Raw genomic sequence first — 15,302 nt, 5'->3', positions numbered from 1 at the left:
CTTTTTAGCTAAAAACCTAGTGTTGGTTAAAATAATAAAGTAGTTGAAGAGTTGATCCATTTAGGGAAATTGATGAATGAACTGCAGACAGCCTGTTTGCCCTCCCACCTATCTGGTTCATGTCTCAGGGAGCCTGCAAACGCCTGCATGGACAGAATGCAAGAATTGACTCATATCTGGCATATTCTAATCATTTTAATGTGCCAACGTGTCGCCACAGTCAGCGCCATGATGAAACTTGCACTCTAGTAAATCTGAAATAATTGGATGTTGAAACTTGTATCCAGCCAATCAGAAAAGCAAGGCGAAGCAATTCAGGCATTCTGGAAAGTCAGGACAAGTATCCTGCAAAGACACATTATTTTTGATAGTTGAAATATAGATTTAGCAAGCTGTTGGCATTTAGAATCACATGCCCTGCAAACCTTCACAATTATTATTCATCATTTATGTTTTGGTTGAATTAACCTGGATCAATAGAACTTGCCTATTGACTACAAAGTGTAAATAGGATAATTTTGCTTAAGGTTAAGATACAACGGCGGGCTGTCAAGCACCTGCCTTTTACAGGTTTTGGTTCCTCCATTTATGTTCCGAGGTTAGACTTTAGCACACTAGCACGGTTAGCAGTGTGCTTAAGGTGAAGATATATTTTTTTAAGAAGATAAATTGTAGAAATAGGCGGAGTTTATGACTTTGTGGCTGTGGTAACTTGTGACGACCAGGCACAACTCCTCCCCTCACCAGCCTCCTGTGATGCCAGGTTACCTTGATGGTGTATAGACAGGTGCCGACATTCATGGCTTTGTCCACCGCCACCAGCTCCACTGGTCAGAGAGCAGCACGAAGCGTTGAATGCTGCTGCAACAACCGTCTGCTTCAGGTCCGTGTGGGTGAGGCTGCCTGCTCCCTGGCGGTGTTTGAGGCTGGTGATGCCCGTGCCATTGACGCCGTCGGTCAGGTTGGCAGAGAGCTGCCAGAAGGCGGAGCTGCAGGCTGCTGGGTCAGCTGGGCAGTCGACCGATGAGACGCTGACTACCTCACACTGGGGAGGGGTGAAATCTGTCACCTACAGAAAAGAGAGAGAGAGAGAGTGAGTAATCATGGTGAAGAGGGAGAAGAGATGAGGAAAGGAGGCTATTTAGAAGTGGACGGGCCCATACGGTGGAGACGGGCCCATACGGTGGAGACGGGCCCATACGGTGGAGACGGGCCCATACGGTGGAGACGGGCCCATACGGTGGAGATGGGCCCATACGGGGGAGACGGGCCCATACGGTGGAGATGGGCCCATACGGGGGAGACGGGCCCATACGGTGGAGATGGGCCCATACGGTGGAGACGGGCCCATAGAGTGGAGATGGCCCATAGAGTGGAGATGGCCCATAGAGTGGAGATGTCCCATACAGTGGAGATGTCCCATATAGTGGAGACGGACCTTATAGGCCTGTCAGCTCTCTAGTGTATCTTTATATATCCACATTCTAGCATATCTAATAAATCTATTTGTATATACACTGAGTGCACAAAACATTAAGAACACCTTCCTAATATTACGCCCCCCCGCCCCTTTGCCCTGAGAACAGCCTTATTTCGTTGGGGCATGTACTCTACAAGGTGTTGAAAGCGTTCCACAGGGATGCTGGCCCATGTTGACTCCAATGCTTCCCACAGTTGTGTCAAGTTGGCTGGATGTCCTTTGGGTGGTGGACCATTCTTGATACACATGGGAAACTGTTGAGCGTAAAAAACCCAGCAGCATTGCAGTTTTTGACACAAACCAATGCGCCTGGCACCTACTACCATAACCCACTCATAGGCACTTCAATATTTTGTCTCCACCCTCTGAACGACACACATACACAATCCATGTCTCAATTGTCTCAAGGCTTATGAGTCCTTCTAACCCGTCTCCTCCCCTTCATCTACACTGATTGAAGTCGATTTAACAAGTGACATCAATAAGGGATCATAGCTTTCACCTTGATTCATCTGCTCAGTCTATATCATGGAAATACCAGGTGTTCTTAATGTTTTTTTACACTCAGTGTAGATATATCTACATATCTGAGGTTACCTTGGTGACGACAGAGAGGCGCAGGACGGCGTAGTTGGAGTCGGACGCCCCGGGGGCCACAGCCTCGATGGTCAGGGTGACGTCTGTTCCTGAGGGGGTGTTGGCGGGCACCGTGATGGTCAGTTCACCGGTGGCGTTTCCTCCGGTGGTCACAGCGATGCTGATAAGTTAGCAGCAGCAATGGGTTAGCATTAAGTGTCAATGCAAGTGATGCCAAGAGAGGACAATCATTAATAATGTTGAGTCATTTTGCTAGCAGAGAAGGAGCTCATTTTAACCAGATAACCTGGACCAGTCTCAGGATATTCCAGCCCTGATCCCTACCTGCCAGGGACGTTCATTTTGAAGTCTCGGTCATTTCTGGCACTGATTTTGTAGCTGCCTCCAGTGGCGTCGGTCATGACGGTGAAAGGAAGGGTGAAGGGTTTACCAGGCTCCATGCTTCTGTCCACCACGGCCTGAGAAAACAAGAAGAACAAGAAAGAGGAATTGTTGAGGAGTTGTTGTGAGGTCCACTTTTTGTTTGTTGGCTCATTTACAGAGACACTTTTCTGTGCTTAGAAAGTCCATGTTGTAATTTGTAAGTATGCCCACAGTACTACATGTTTAGGGAGTAATAGTCAGTCACGTTTTTCTTTCTGATATGGTCTATAATTGTCTATGACCATGGTTTTTGTCTGACACTATCCCAACATGCAGTATAGACTCCTTCACCATTTACAAATGAAAGTCGTTTTTCAATGTAAACTTACCTTGATGGTAACCTTGGAGACGGACATCTGAGTGGTGGACTGTCTCTGGAACACGGTGGAGGAGACCACATCTGTCCCGTTCAGCAGCACCACAAACTCCCCCGCAGGGACCTTGGTTACCGTAACTAGGAACTCCCCGTTGCCCATGTCTTCCAGGGCCCCACTTACGACCTCTGACCCTGACACTGTCACCAAGGCAACGTTGGCCACCTTGACAGAGGCTGGGCCCTTTCTGCCCAACACTGATACCAACAGCATGGCAGGCATACCTGGGAAAAGGAGAGAAGAGAGGAGGAACGGAGGGAAAGAGAGGGAGAGAGAGAGAGGAGGACGAGTGTAGGGGTAGGGAGAGAAAAGGAGGGAGAGAGAGAGAGGAGGACGAGTGTAGGGGTAGGGAGAGAAAAAGAGGGAGAGAGAGAGAGGAGGACAAGTGTAGGGGTAGGGAGAGAAAAAGGGAGATTGAGAAGGGGACGAGTGTAGGGGTAGGGAGAGAAAAAGAGGGAGAGAGAGAGAGGAGGACGAGTGTAGGGGTAGGGAGAGAAAAAGAGGGAGAGAGAGAGAGGAGGACGAGTGTAGGGGTAGGGAGAGAAAAAGAGGGAGAGAGAGAGAGGAGGACGAGTGTAGGGGTAGGGAGAGAAAAAGAGGGAGAGAGAGAGAGGAGGACGAGTGTAGGGGTAGGGAGAGAAAAAGAGGGAGAGAGAGAGAGGAGGACGAGTGTAGGGGTAGGGAGAGAAAAAGAGGGAGAGAGAGAGAGAAGGAAAATTATCTTGAAGGTTGTGGCTATGTAACTGTTGACATCGATTATTACAAATTACAATTAATGGCTTTTTATGACTTTGATTAAGTCGGCTTTATAAATGAACATAATGCATTGTTTTGACCAACACAACATCAAAGAGGGCCAGCCTACTTTCTGATAGAGAATGCAGCGATGCAAAACCTCTCGCCAGTGAGAAAAACGATGTGCGCAATGATCATAATGATCGCAATGATCAAGCCTCTAACGGCTTTACAGAAGTGGCAGCTGCATTCATGTAGATGATGTCGCCATGATGTCGCCTTAGTAAAATTGTGATTGACAGATTACCTGCTTGATATGGTAATGATGATGATTAAGATGATGTTGTAGTGTTTTACCTGCTTTTGGACGGCCAGAGATGAGGGCGTATCCTGGGTGAGGTCCCTCGAAAGTCTCCACAAAGTCATAAATGAAGGCAATGGTACTCTGACCTGGACACACACACACACACACACACACACACACACACACACACACACACACACACACACACACACACACACACACACACACACAGTCAGGGCTGTATTCTCTCCCTTCTCTTATGGCTCTAACAGACCTGGGGTGAAATACTTTTTGACATATTTGTACATGATTTAAAATAGTTACGGTTAGGGTTAGGTAATGAGTTAGCTAAAAGGGTTAAGGTAAGGGGAAGCGTTAGCTAACATGCTAAGTAGTTGCAAAGTTGCTAATTAGCTCAAATTGTTCTGGTGAGTTATGAACAAGCAACCTTTGGGATGCGAGACGATTGCGTAATACACCCACCCATCCACCACGACCAAACATTTTTTCATGTATAATTCAATGTATCACAAATCCAGTGGGTCAGAAGTTGACATACACTATACATACAGCTTGGAAAATTCCAGAAAAATATGTCATGGCTTTAGAAGCTTCTTATAGGCTAACTGACATCATTTGAGTCATTTGGAGTTGTACCTGTGGATGTATTTCAAAGCCTACCTTCAAACTCAGCACCTCTTTGCTTGACATTATGGGAAAATCAAAAGAAATCAGCCAAGACCTCAGAAGACAATTCTAGACATCCACAAGTCTGGTTCATTATTGGGAGCAATTTCCAAACGCCTGAAGGTACCAAGTTAATCTGTACAAACAATAGTACGCAAGTCAAACACCATGGGACCACGTAGCCATCATACCGCTCAGGAGGGAGGCACGTTCTGTCATCTAGAGATAAACGTACTTTGGTGCGAAAAGTGCAAATCAATCCCAGAACAATAGTAAAGGACCTTGTGAAGATGCTGGAGGAAACAGGTACAAAAGTACCTATATCCACAGTAAAACGAGTCCTATATCGATATAACCTGAAAGGCCGCTCAGCAAGGAAGAAGCCACTGCTCAAAAACCGCCATAAAAAAGCCAGACTATGGTCTTGGGCTTGTAGTAGATTGTTTCACAGGTGGCAGACAATGTGAGAAGGCTTGTGAACTATATTTCCATTGTATCTGAGAGGAGGAGGAGGGACATTTATGACGAAATGAGCGGTATATAAACCTTTGTACATGGTATTATGACCAGAGCTCCCAAAAAATAAACATTCCTAGCTGGGCCTCCGTCGGATTCATTACAACCAGTTTCCTACAAATTCTGGGTATCAGGCTGAGTAATCAATTCAAATTGGGTTTATGAACACTGAGAACTTAATTCTCTTGACATTACCTCAATTACCTCGACGAACCTTTACCCCTGAAAATTGACTCAGAACTTGGTTTTTTTCTTGCTTTTTCTTACTTACTTTTTAAAACTCTGAATTGTTGGTAAGGGCTCATGAGTAAGCATTTCACGGTAAGGTCTACCTACACCTGTTGTCAACTCAGAAAAAATAGAAACGTCCTCCCTGTTAGCTGCGTTTATTTTCAGCAAACTTAATGTGTAAATATGAAGATGTCAAGATTCAACAACTGAGACATAAACTGAACAAGTTCCACAGACATGTGACGAACAGAAATGGAATAATGTGTCCCTGAACAAAGCGGGGGTCAAAATCAAAAGTAACTGTCAGGATTTGGTGTGGCCACCAGCTGCATGAAGTACTGCAGTACATCTCCTCCTCATGGACTGCACCAGATTTGCCAGTTCTTGCTGTGAGATGTTACCCCACTCTTCCATCAAGGCACCTGCAAGTTCCCAGACATTTCTGGAGGGAATGGACGTAGGACTCACCCTCTGATCCAACAGGTCCCAGACTTCCCAATAGAATTGAGACCTGGCTCTTCGCTGGCCATGGCAGAACACTGACATTCCTGTCTTGCAGAAAATCATGCAAAGAACGACTAGTATGGCTGGTGAAATTATCATGCTGGATGGTCATGTCAGCATGAGCCTGCAGGAAGGGTACAACATGAGGGAGGAGAATATCTTCCCTGTAACGCACAGCGTTGAGATTGCCTGCAATGACAACAAGCTCAGTCCGATGATGCTGTGACACACCTCCCCAGACCAACTCCAAATCGATCCCGCTCCAGAGTACAGGCCTCGGTGTACTGCTCATTCCTTTGACGATAGACGTGAATCCGACCTTCATCCCTGAGACAAAACTGCGACTCATCAGTGAAGAGCACTTTTGCCAGTCCGCAGTCTGGTCCAGCGACGATGGGTTTGTGCCCATAGGCAACGTTGCTGACGGTGATGTGATGTCTGGACCTGCCTTACAACATACCTACAAGCCCCCAGTCTAGCCTCTCTCAGCCTATTGCGGATAGTCTGAGCACTGATATGGGGATTGTGAGTTCCTGGTGTAACTCGGGCAGATGTTGTTGCCATCCTGTATCTGTCCCGCAGGTGTGATGTACGGATGTACCGATCCTGTGCAGGTGTTGTTACACGTGGTCTGCCACTCCGAAGACAATCAGCTGTTCGTCCTGTCTCCCTGTAGCACTGTCTTAGGCGTCTCACATTACGGACATTGCAATGTATTGCCCTGGCCACATCTGCAGTCCTAAGGCACGTTCGCACAGATGAGCAGGGACCCTGGGCATCTTTCTTCTGAGTCAGTTGAAAGGCCTCTGTAGTGTCCTAAGTTTTCATAACTGTGACCTTAATTGCCTACCGTCTGTAAGCTGTTAGTGTCTTAACGACCATTCCACAGGTGCATGTTCATTAATTGTTTATAGTTCATTGAACAAGCATGGGAAACAGTGTTTAAACCCTTTACAGTGAAGATCTGTGAAGTTATTTGGATTTTTACGAATTATCTTTGAAAGACAGGGTCCTGAAAAATTGACATTTCTTTTTTTTGAGTTTATTTGGTGCATGTGACACATTTGAATGGATTATTTAAACCCAGGTCTGGGCTCTGTGTGTATCCTGGCTGCCATCTAGTGTTGAGCGTGAGCATAACACACATATTTAATAGAACAGACGTATCTCTATGGTAACTCACCAGTGACCTTCAGTGTGTAGGGCTGGTTGGAGTTCATGCTGATTTCCCATAATCCTGTCTGTTTGTTGGAGGCCAGACGGACCCGGAAGAGGTTTCCCACCGTCTGGACAGTCCCCAGTTCCCCGTTGGCCTCATTCTGTTTCTGGGTCACACCTGTAGGGGCAAGGAGGGTGACAGTCAAATAGGATGACAGTCAAACATACTGTCAATGGGATATACCTGGTTCATGATACCTTGTTAAAATGTGCTTTGTGCTTTAAAAACATTAAGATAGATACATACGTAAACACGCAAAACAGGTCAACTGTAACCCTTAAGGAGGGAAAACTAACCTTAGATCAGTGTCTAGGGGAAATGTCATCCTATTCAGTTAGGTGGACCTTTACCTGAAAACTGATATTAGATCAGTGTGTAGGTGTTGGAGGTTCCCACCTGCAGGGTTCTTCAGGGTGAAGGTGAGGGACTTTCCAGTGATGTAGATGGTGATGTTGTTCAGAGACTCGTCCAGCAGGAAGGAGAATGTCTCAGCTCTGCCTGGGTTCCTCGCTCGCTGTAGGACTGTCACCTGAGGAGGAGGAGGAGGACAGAATGAGAGAGGAGGATAGAAATGGTATGTTGTTGTTTTATTGTAACGTGGAGGATTTAATTTTCATAGATATAACAATTATGTCTAGGCATTTCTAAAATTCTCACCAGAGCGGAGGTGGAGGAGTCGATGATGACGTCAGTGGCCTGGGGCAGATTTTCCTTGGTGACTCCAATGGCCTGACCACCAGACGCCAGCGCCAGGTCCTTGTAGGTCTCGAATGTAGCTGCCCTGAACTCTACTCCACGCCTCCTCCTTCTAGCACCAGCACCATCACCAGTCATGAAGAAAGACACCTGGAGAGACACATAGGTGTGTTTGAGAGAGTTTGCCTGCTCGTATTCATTAGGCACCAAATGAAGAATGAAAGAAAAAAGGGAGTGACTACCTCTCCAATAAGAATGGCTTGTTTTTGTTTGCCGTTGGAAAACATTTTGCTGCGTTTTGCTACTGTGTGCCCTAATTAATAAGATCCTAAACTGCAGGACATGGTTTCTTCTAAAACAGGAAGTGTTTGAGGAAGTGCTCACGGCTGACTTGGTGCTCCTGATCAGGGCCAAGATGGTGTCCCTTAACGCAATGTCCTTGGCAACGGCATCTGTGAAAACATAGATGTGGGACGACGCAGGGGCACCGGTCAGCGCCAACTGGAGAGAGAGAGAGAGAGAGAGAGAGAGAGAGAGAGAGAGAGAGAGAGAGAGAGAGAGAGAGAGAGAGAGAGAGAGAGAGAGAGAGAGAGAGAGAGAGAGAGAATGCTTAGTATCTTTATTTATTGTCAGGTGCATTATAAAGAAAGAATGGGATTATATCTGAAAGCTGATTGGAATATAGCCATGTCAATCACTGTACCTGTAGGCCTGATAAGCACATCTCAGGGAGGTCTCCGCCTCCATCAGCTTTGAGTTTAGCGATCTCTGTTTTCATAACATCAGGGTTTGTCGTTCTTATCAGGGGTCCAAACACTACACACAAACACACACTGATCACTAACCACTTCCTGACTTAACTACAAACCGCACCAGCATTTCGGTGAATGCCAGAGTTTGTCAGTGATGTTTTGCTAAGGAGAATGCTTGGTGGAGTGTAAAGCCAGCCTTACTTGGGTCGTTGAATGGGACCAGGATGTACTGGGATGGCTCATCCTGCGTTCCCTTTTTGCTGTCGATGATCTCATTGACGACTCTCTTGGCTTCAAGGATGTCATCCTTCATGCTCCCCGTGGTGTCGATCACAAAAGCAACCACTGCCGATCGCGCTATGCCCATGAAGCTGTGGGAGAGAGAGAGAGATAAGAGTGAGATTGTGAGTAACTTCAACATGGGTAAATCCCTCTTCCCCTCCACTCCTGCCCTTCACCCCCTCTATCCTTCTCCTCCCCTTCACCCCCCTCTACCCCTCTCCTCCCCTTCTCCCCCCTCTGCCCCTCTCCTCTCCTTCACCACCCTCTACCCCTCTCCTACCCTTCACCCCTCTCCTCCCCTTCACCCCTCTACCCCTCTCCTATCCTGCACCCCTCTACTCCTCTCCTGTCCTTCACCCGCCTCTACCCCTCTCCTCTCCTTCAACCCCCTCTACCCCTCTCCTCCCCTTCACCACTCTACTCCTCTCCCCCTCTACCCCTCTCCTCTCCTTCACCCCCTCTACCCCTCTCCTCCCCTTCACCCCCTCTACCCCTCTCCTCTCCTTCACCCCCCCTCTACTCCTCTCCTCTCCTTCACCCCCTCTACCCCTCTCCTCCCCTTCACCCCTCTACCCCTCTCCTTTCCTTCACCCCTCTACCCCTCTCCTCTCCACCCCCTCTACCCCTCTCCTCTCCCTTCACCCCCTCTACCCCTCTCCTCTCCATCACCCCTTCACCCCCTCTACCCCTCTCTCTCTCCATCACCCCTCTACCCCTCTACTCTCCTCTCCTTCACCCCTCTCTCCCCTCTTCACCCCCTTCCCCCCCCCCTTTACCCCCTCTCCTCTCTCCTCTCCTTCACCCCTCTACCCCTCTCCTCCCCTTCACCCCCTCTATCCCTCTCCTCCCCTTCACCCCCTCTACCCCTCTCCTCCCCTTCACCCCCTCTACCCCTCTCCTCCCCTTCACCCCCTCTCCTCCCCTTCACCCCTCTCTACCCCTCTCCTCCCCTTCACCCCTCTCCTCCCCTTCACCCCCTCTCCTCTCCTTCACCCTCCTCTACCCCTCTCCTCCCCTTCACCCCCTCTACCCCTCTCCTCCCCTTCACCCCCTCTCCTCTCCTTCACCCTCCTCTACCCCTCTCCTCTCCTTCACCCCCTCTACCCCTCTCCTCCCCTTCACCCCCTCTCCTCTCCTTCACCCTCCTCTACCCCTCTCCTCTCCTTCACCCCCCTCTACCCCTCTCCGTACCGTAGGTAGTTGTTATCACCAGCGGCTCCCCGGATGTCGTCCAGCAGCCGGAGGGTTGAGGTCGTTGCCACGGTGACGGCAGCAGTGTGCAGGGCCACGTTGTCAGAGCGACGCTCGTCCTTGCTGATGCCCCCGCGAGGAACTCAGAGCTGGTCAGGTCAGCTGCACCTCCATGACTACACTTACCTGGGGGAGGAGAGGTGATGATGGGTGTTATACAGAGAGTGTGTGGGTATCTGGGGAAGGTAGTGTGTGTGTTGGTGTGTGCGTGTGTGTGTGTGTACCTTTAGGCTTAGCTGTGGAGAAGATCCCCATGTACCCAGAGGTGAGTTTCTTCTCATTAAGGATGTTAGGAAGGATGGAGTTGGAACAGAACCCCCCACTGACACAGTCACTGCAGGTCGGGGTGCTGACATCTACCGAACCAAATCACAACGTAAGAGTCGGTCTTGAATTACGGTGACAGTAAAAATATATATACATATATGTTTTATTTATTTTATTTATATGAATGCATGTTACCATTCTAAATGAACCAATATGGCAGCTTAATAACTTTAAATAGTTTTTTTTTTACCATTATAATAACATTGTACCACCTGTAGGAGTAGTAATATCAATGATGGTAATTTTAAGTAAAGTCAGATTTTCAGAAATGGAGGCTACAAATGCTCAAATCTTTAAAAATGAATTTCTAGTGATGTGATTAATGATTTTGCTCACAGTGTTATTTCCCTTCATTTAAATTGACTAACAGCAAGTGACACATTGGATTGAGCAACACCAAATTATCCACGGAATCAAGGGATAAAAGTGTGTGATTAGCTAATCACGTTCTTTAAAATATAGACTCCTCCCAACTAACAGTTTGCCGCTGGGGAGAATGAGCAAGGACCTTGAATATCTTTGTCATCAGAGATATTAAGGTGGTGACACCAATGACGTAAATCTGAGGGACACACATTATACTAGCAACAAAATAGGTATTTTAACAGCCTTTGTTTTTAAATTATTTTATACAATATATTATATCATTTTGTTCACTATCTATTCAAAATAATAGATAGATATGTCTAAATCCCCAAAACATTTCACTACACCTCAACACACCACCAATGGGACGAGCCAATTTACCAGTCAAAAGTTTTAGAACACCTACTCATTCAAGGGTTTTTCTTTATTTTTAATATTTTCTACATTGTAGAATAATAGTGAAGACATCAAAACTATGAAATAACACATGGAATCATGTAGTAACCAAAAAAGTGTTAAAGAAATGAAAACATATTTTATATTTGAGATTCTTCAAAGTAGCCACCCTTTGTCTTGATGACAGCTTTGCACACTCACTTGGCATTCACTCAACACACACCCATAGGTCATGATTTTCAATCTTTACTGACGATTGAGTAAAGCCAGTGTGTCTATGTATGCGGATGACTCAACACTATACATGTCAGCTACTACAGTGACTGAAATGACTGCCACACTTAACAAAGAGCCTCAGTCAGTTTCAGAACGGGTGGCAAGAAATAAGATAGTTCAAAATATTTCACAAACTAAAATCATTGTATTTAGGACAAATCATCATAATGCTTGATGGTTTTTGCGACTGAACTTGAACTTGAAACTTTCAAAGTTCTTGAAATTTTTCCGTAATGACTGACCTTCATATCTTAAAGTAAGGATGGACTGTCATTTCTCTTTGGTTATTTGAACTGTTCTTGCCATAATATAGTGGCACGCTAACTGCTAGCTTGTTTAGCCCAGGTCCGCTAACTACTACCTTGTTTACCCTGGCCTGCTAATCTGTTAGCTTGTTAGCACAGGCCTGCTAACCGTCCCGCCGCGTCCCAAAAACGCAGTGGCCCATATGTACTCTATCTCTTCCCGATTTAATTTTTTTTTTGTTTATACCTTCCGGAAACTTGCCTCACCCAATGTGATACGGAATCGCTGTTATCTTTATTTTTAGAACACACTCAAGAAACTCCAGAAGCTAACCAGCTAGCTAGCTACAAGCTATTTAGTCATTGTTAGTTTTCTTAACCTGGATAACACTCGCCAGCCCAGCCCCCTGCCCCATCCACCGCTGCCCCCTGGACTCTGATCACTTGGCTACATAGCTGATGCACGCTGGACTGTCCATTACCACGGTACTCCATTCTGCTTGTTTGTTTTATCTGTCGGTCGAGTTGCCTAGTCAATGCCATCTCACCTGCTGTTGTTATGCTAGCTGATTAGCTGTTGTCTCACCCACTGTTTTAGCTAGCTTTCCCAATTCAACACCTGTGTTCACTGTATGCATCGCTGTATGTCTCTCTCAAATGTCAATATGCCTTGTATACTATTGCTCAGGTTAGTTATCATTGTTTTAGTTCACAATGGAGCCCCTAGTCCTATTCCTCACACCCCTGATACCTCCTTTGTCCCACCCCCCACATATGCGGTGACCTCACCCATTACAACCAGCATGTCCAGAGATAAAACCTCTCTCATCATCACCCAGTGCCTGGGCTTACCTCCGCCGTACCCGCACCCCACCATACCCCTGTCTGTGCATTATGCCCTGAATATATTCTACCATGCCCAGAAACCTGCTCCTCTTATTTTCTGTCCCCAACGCTCTAGGCGACCAGTTTTGATAGCCCTTAGCCGCACCCTCATACTACTCCTTCTCTGTTCTGCGGGTGATGTGGAGGTAAACCCGGGCCCTGCATGTCCCCAGGCACCCTCATTTGTTGACTTCTGTGATCGAAAAAGCCTTGGTTTCATGCATGTCAACATTAAAAGCCTCCTCCCTAAGTTTGTTTTACTCACTGCTTTAGCACACTCTGCTAACCCTGATGTCCTTGCCGTGTCTGAATCCTGGCTCAGGAAGGCCACCAAAAATTCAGAGATTTCCATACCCAACTATAACATCTTCCGTCAAGATAGAACTGCCAAAGGGGGAGGAGTCGCAGTCTACTGCAGAGATAGCCTGCAAAGTAATGTCATACTTTCCAGGTCCATACCCAAACAGTTCGAGCTACTAATTCTGAAAAAAACTCTCTCCAGAAATAAGTCTCTCACTGTTGCCGCCTGCTACAGACCCCCCTCAGCTCCCAGCTGTGCCCTGGACACCATTTGTGAATTGATTGCCCCCCATCTAGCTTCTGAGTTTGTTCTGTTAGGTGACCTAAACTGGGATATGCTTAACACCCCGGCAGTCCTACAATCTAAGCTAGATGCCCTCAATCTCACACAAATCATCAAGGAACCCACCAGGTACAACCCTAACTCTGTAAGCAAGGGCACCCTCATAGACGTCATCCTGACCAACTGGCCCTCCAAATACACCTCCGCTGTCTTCAACCAGGATCTCAGCGACCACTGCCTCATTGCCTGTATCCGCTACGGTGCCGCAGTCAAACGACCACCCCTCATCACTGTCAAACGCTCCCTAAAACACTTCTGTGAGCAGGCCTTTCTAATCGACCTGGCCCGGGTATCCTGGAAGGACATTGACCTCATCCCGTCAGTTGAGGATGCCTGGTCATTCTTTAAGAGTAACTTCCTCACCATATTAGATAAGCATGCTCCGTTCAAAAATGCAGAACTAAGAACAGATACAGCCCTTGGTTCACTCCAGACCTGACTGCCCTCGACCAGCACAAAAACATCCTGTGGCGGACTGCAATAGCATCGAACAGTCCCCGCGATATGCAACTGTTCAGGGAAGTCAGGAACCAATACACGCAGTCAGTCAGGAAAGCTAAGGCCAGCTTCTTCAGGCAGAAGTTTGCATCCTGTAGCTCCAACTCCAAAAAGTTCTGGGACACTGTGAAGTCCATGGAGAACAAGAGCACCTCCTCCCAGCTGCCCACTGCACTGAGGCTAGGGAACACGGTCACCACCGACAAATCCATGATTATCGAAAACTTCAACAAGCATTTCTCTACGGCTGGCCATGCCTTCCGCCTGGCTACTCCTACCTCGGCCAACAGCTCCGGCCCCCCCGCAGCTCCTCGCCCAAGCCTCTCCAGGTTCTCCTTTACCCAAATCCAGATAGCAGATGTTCTGAAAGAGCTGCAAAACCTGGACCCGTATAAATCAGCTGGGCTTGACAATCTGGACCCTCTATTTCTGAAACTATCCGCCGCCATTGTCGCAACCCCTATTACCAGCCTGTTCAACCTCTCTCTCATATCGTCTGAGATCCCCAAGGATTGGAAAGCTGCCGCAGTCATCCCCCTCTTCAAAGGGGGAGACACCCTGGACCCAAACTGTTACAGACCTATATCCATTCTGCCCTGCCTATCTAAGGTCTTCGAAAGCCAAGTCAACAAACAGGTCATTGACCATCTCGAATCCCACCTTACCTTCTCCGCTATGCAATCTGGTTTCCGAGCCGGTCACGGGTACACCTCAGCCACACTCAAGGTACTAAACGACATCATAACCGCCATCGATAAAAGACAGTACTGTGCAGCCGTCTTCATCGACCTTGCCAAGGCTTTCGACCCTGTCAATCACCATATTCTTATCGGCAGACTCAGTAGCCTCGGCTTTTCGGATGACTGCCTTGCCTGGTTCACCAATTACTTTGCAGACAGAGTTCAGTGTGTCAAATCGGAGGGCATGTTGTCCGGTCCTCTGGCAGTCTCTATGGGGGTGCCACAGGGTTCAATTCTCGGGCCGACTCTTTTCTCTGTGTATATCAATGATGTTGCTCTTGCTGCGGGCGATTCCCTGATCCACCTCTACGCAGACGACACCATTCTATACACTTTTGGCCCGTCACTGGACACTGTGCTATCTAACCTCCAATCGAGCTTCAATGCCATACAACACTCCTTCCGTGGCCTCCAACTGCTCTTAAACGCTAGTAAAACCAAATGCATGCTTTTCAACCGATCGCTGCCTGCACCCGCTTGCCCGACTAGCATCACCACACTGGATGGTTCCGACCTTGAATATGTGGACACCTATAAGTACCTAGGTGTCTGGCTAGACTGCAAACTCTCCTTCCAGACCCATATCAAACATCTCCAATCGAAAATCAAATCAAGAGTCGGCTTTCTATTCCGCAACAAAGCCTCCTTCACTCACGCTGCCAAGCTTACCCTAGTAAAACTGACTATCCTACCGATCCTCGACTTCGGCGATGTCATCTACAAAATGGCTTCCAACACTCTTCTCAGCAAACTGGATGCAGTTTATCACAGTGCCATCCGTTTTGTCACTAAAGCACCTTATACTACTCACCACTGCGACTTGTATGCTCTAGTCGGCTGGCCCTCGCTACATATTCGTCGCCAGACCCACTGGC

At 47.5% G+C, this 15,302-nt stretch overlaps 1 protein-coding gene across 1 annotated transcript in view; it reads right to left on the bottom strand.

The window, feature by feature from the left end:
* Positions 1-15,302, bottom strand: part of LOC115115776 (von Willebrand factor A domain-containing protein 7-like) — a 47,505-nt gene that overhangs the window by 4,122 nt on the left and 28,081 nt on the right. The window contains 13 exon segments of the mRNA XM_065003623.1: positions 2,078-2,237; positions 2,402-2,535; positions 2,830-3,098; positions 3,967-4,059; positions 7,035-7,187; positions 7,467-7,599; positions 7,728-7,916; positions 8,151-8,267; positions 8,470-8,582; positions 8,720-8,889; positions 9,992-10,133; positions 10,136-10,177; positions 10,276-10,407. Of these exon segments, the coding sequence (XP_064859695.1) occupies positions 2,078-2,237; positions 2,402-2,535; positions 2,830-3,098; positions 3,967-4,059; positions 7,035-7,187; positions 7,467-7,599; positions 7,728-7,916; positions 8,151-8,267; positions 8,470-8,582; positions 8,720-8,889; positions 9,992-10,133; positions 10,136-10,177; positions 10,276-10,407 (1,847 nt within the window).

Source organism: Oncorhynchus nerka, linkage group LG18, assembly GCF_034236695.1.
Source record: "Oncorhynchus nerka isolate Pitt River linkage group LG18, Oner_Uvic_2.0, whole genome shotgun sequence".
Classification (NCBI taxonomy): Eukaryota; Metazoa; Chordata; class Actinopteri; order Salmoniformes; family Salmonidae; genus Oncorhynchus; species Oncorhynchus nerka.
The sequence above is the reverse complement of the archived record's forward strand: the minus strand, read 5'-3'. Positions and strand labels throughout refer to the sequence as shown.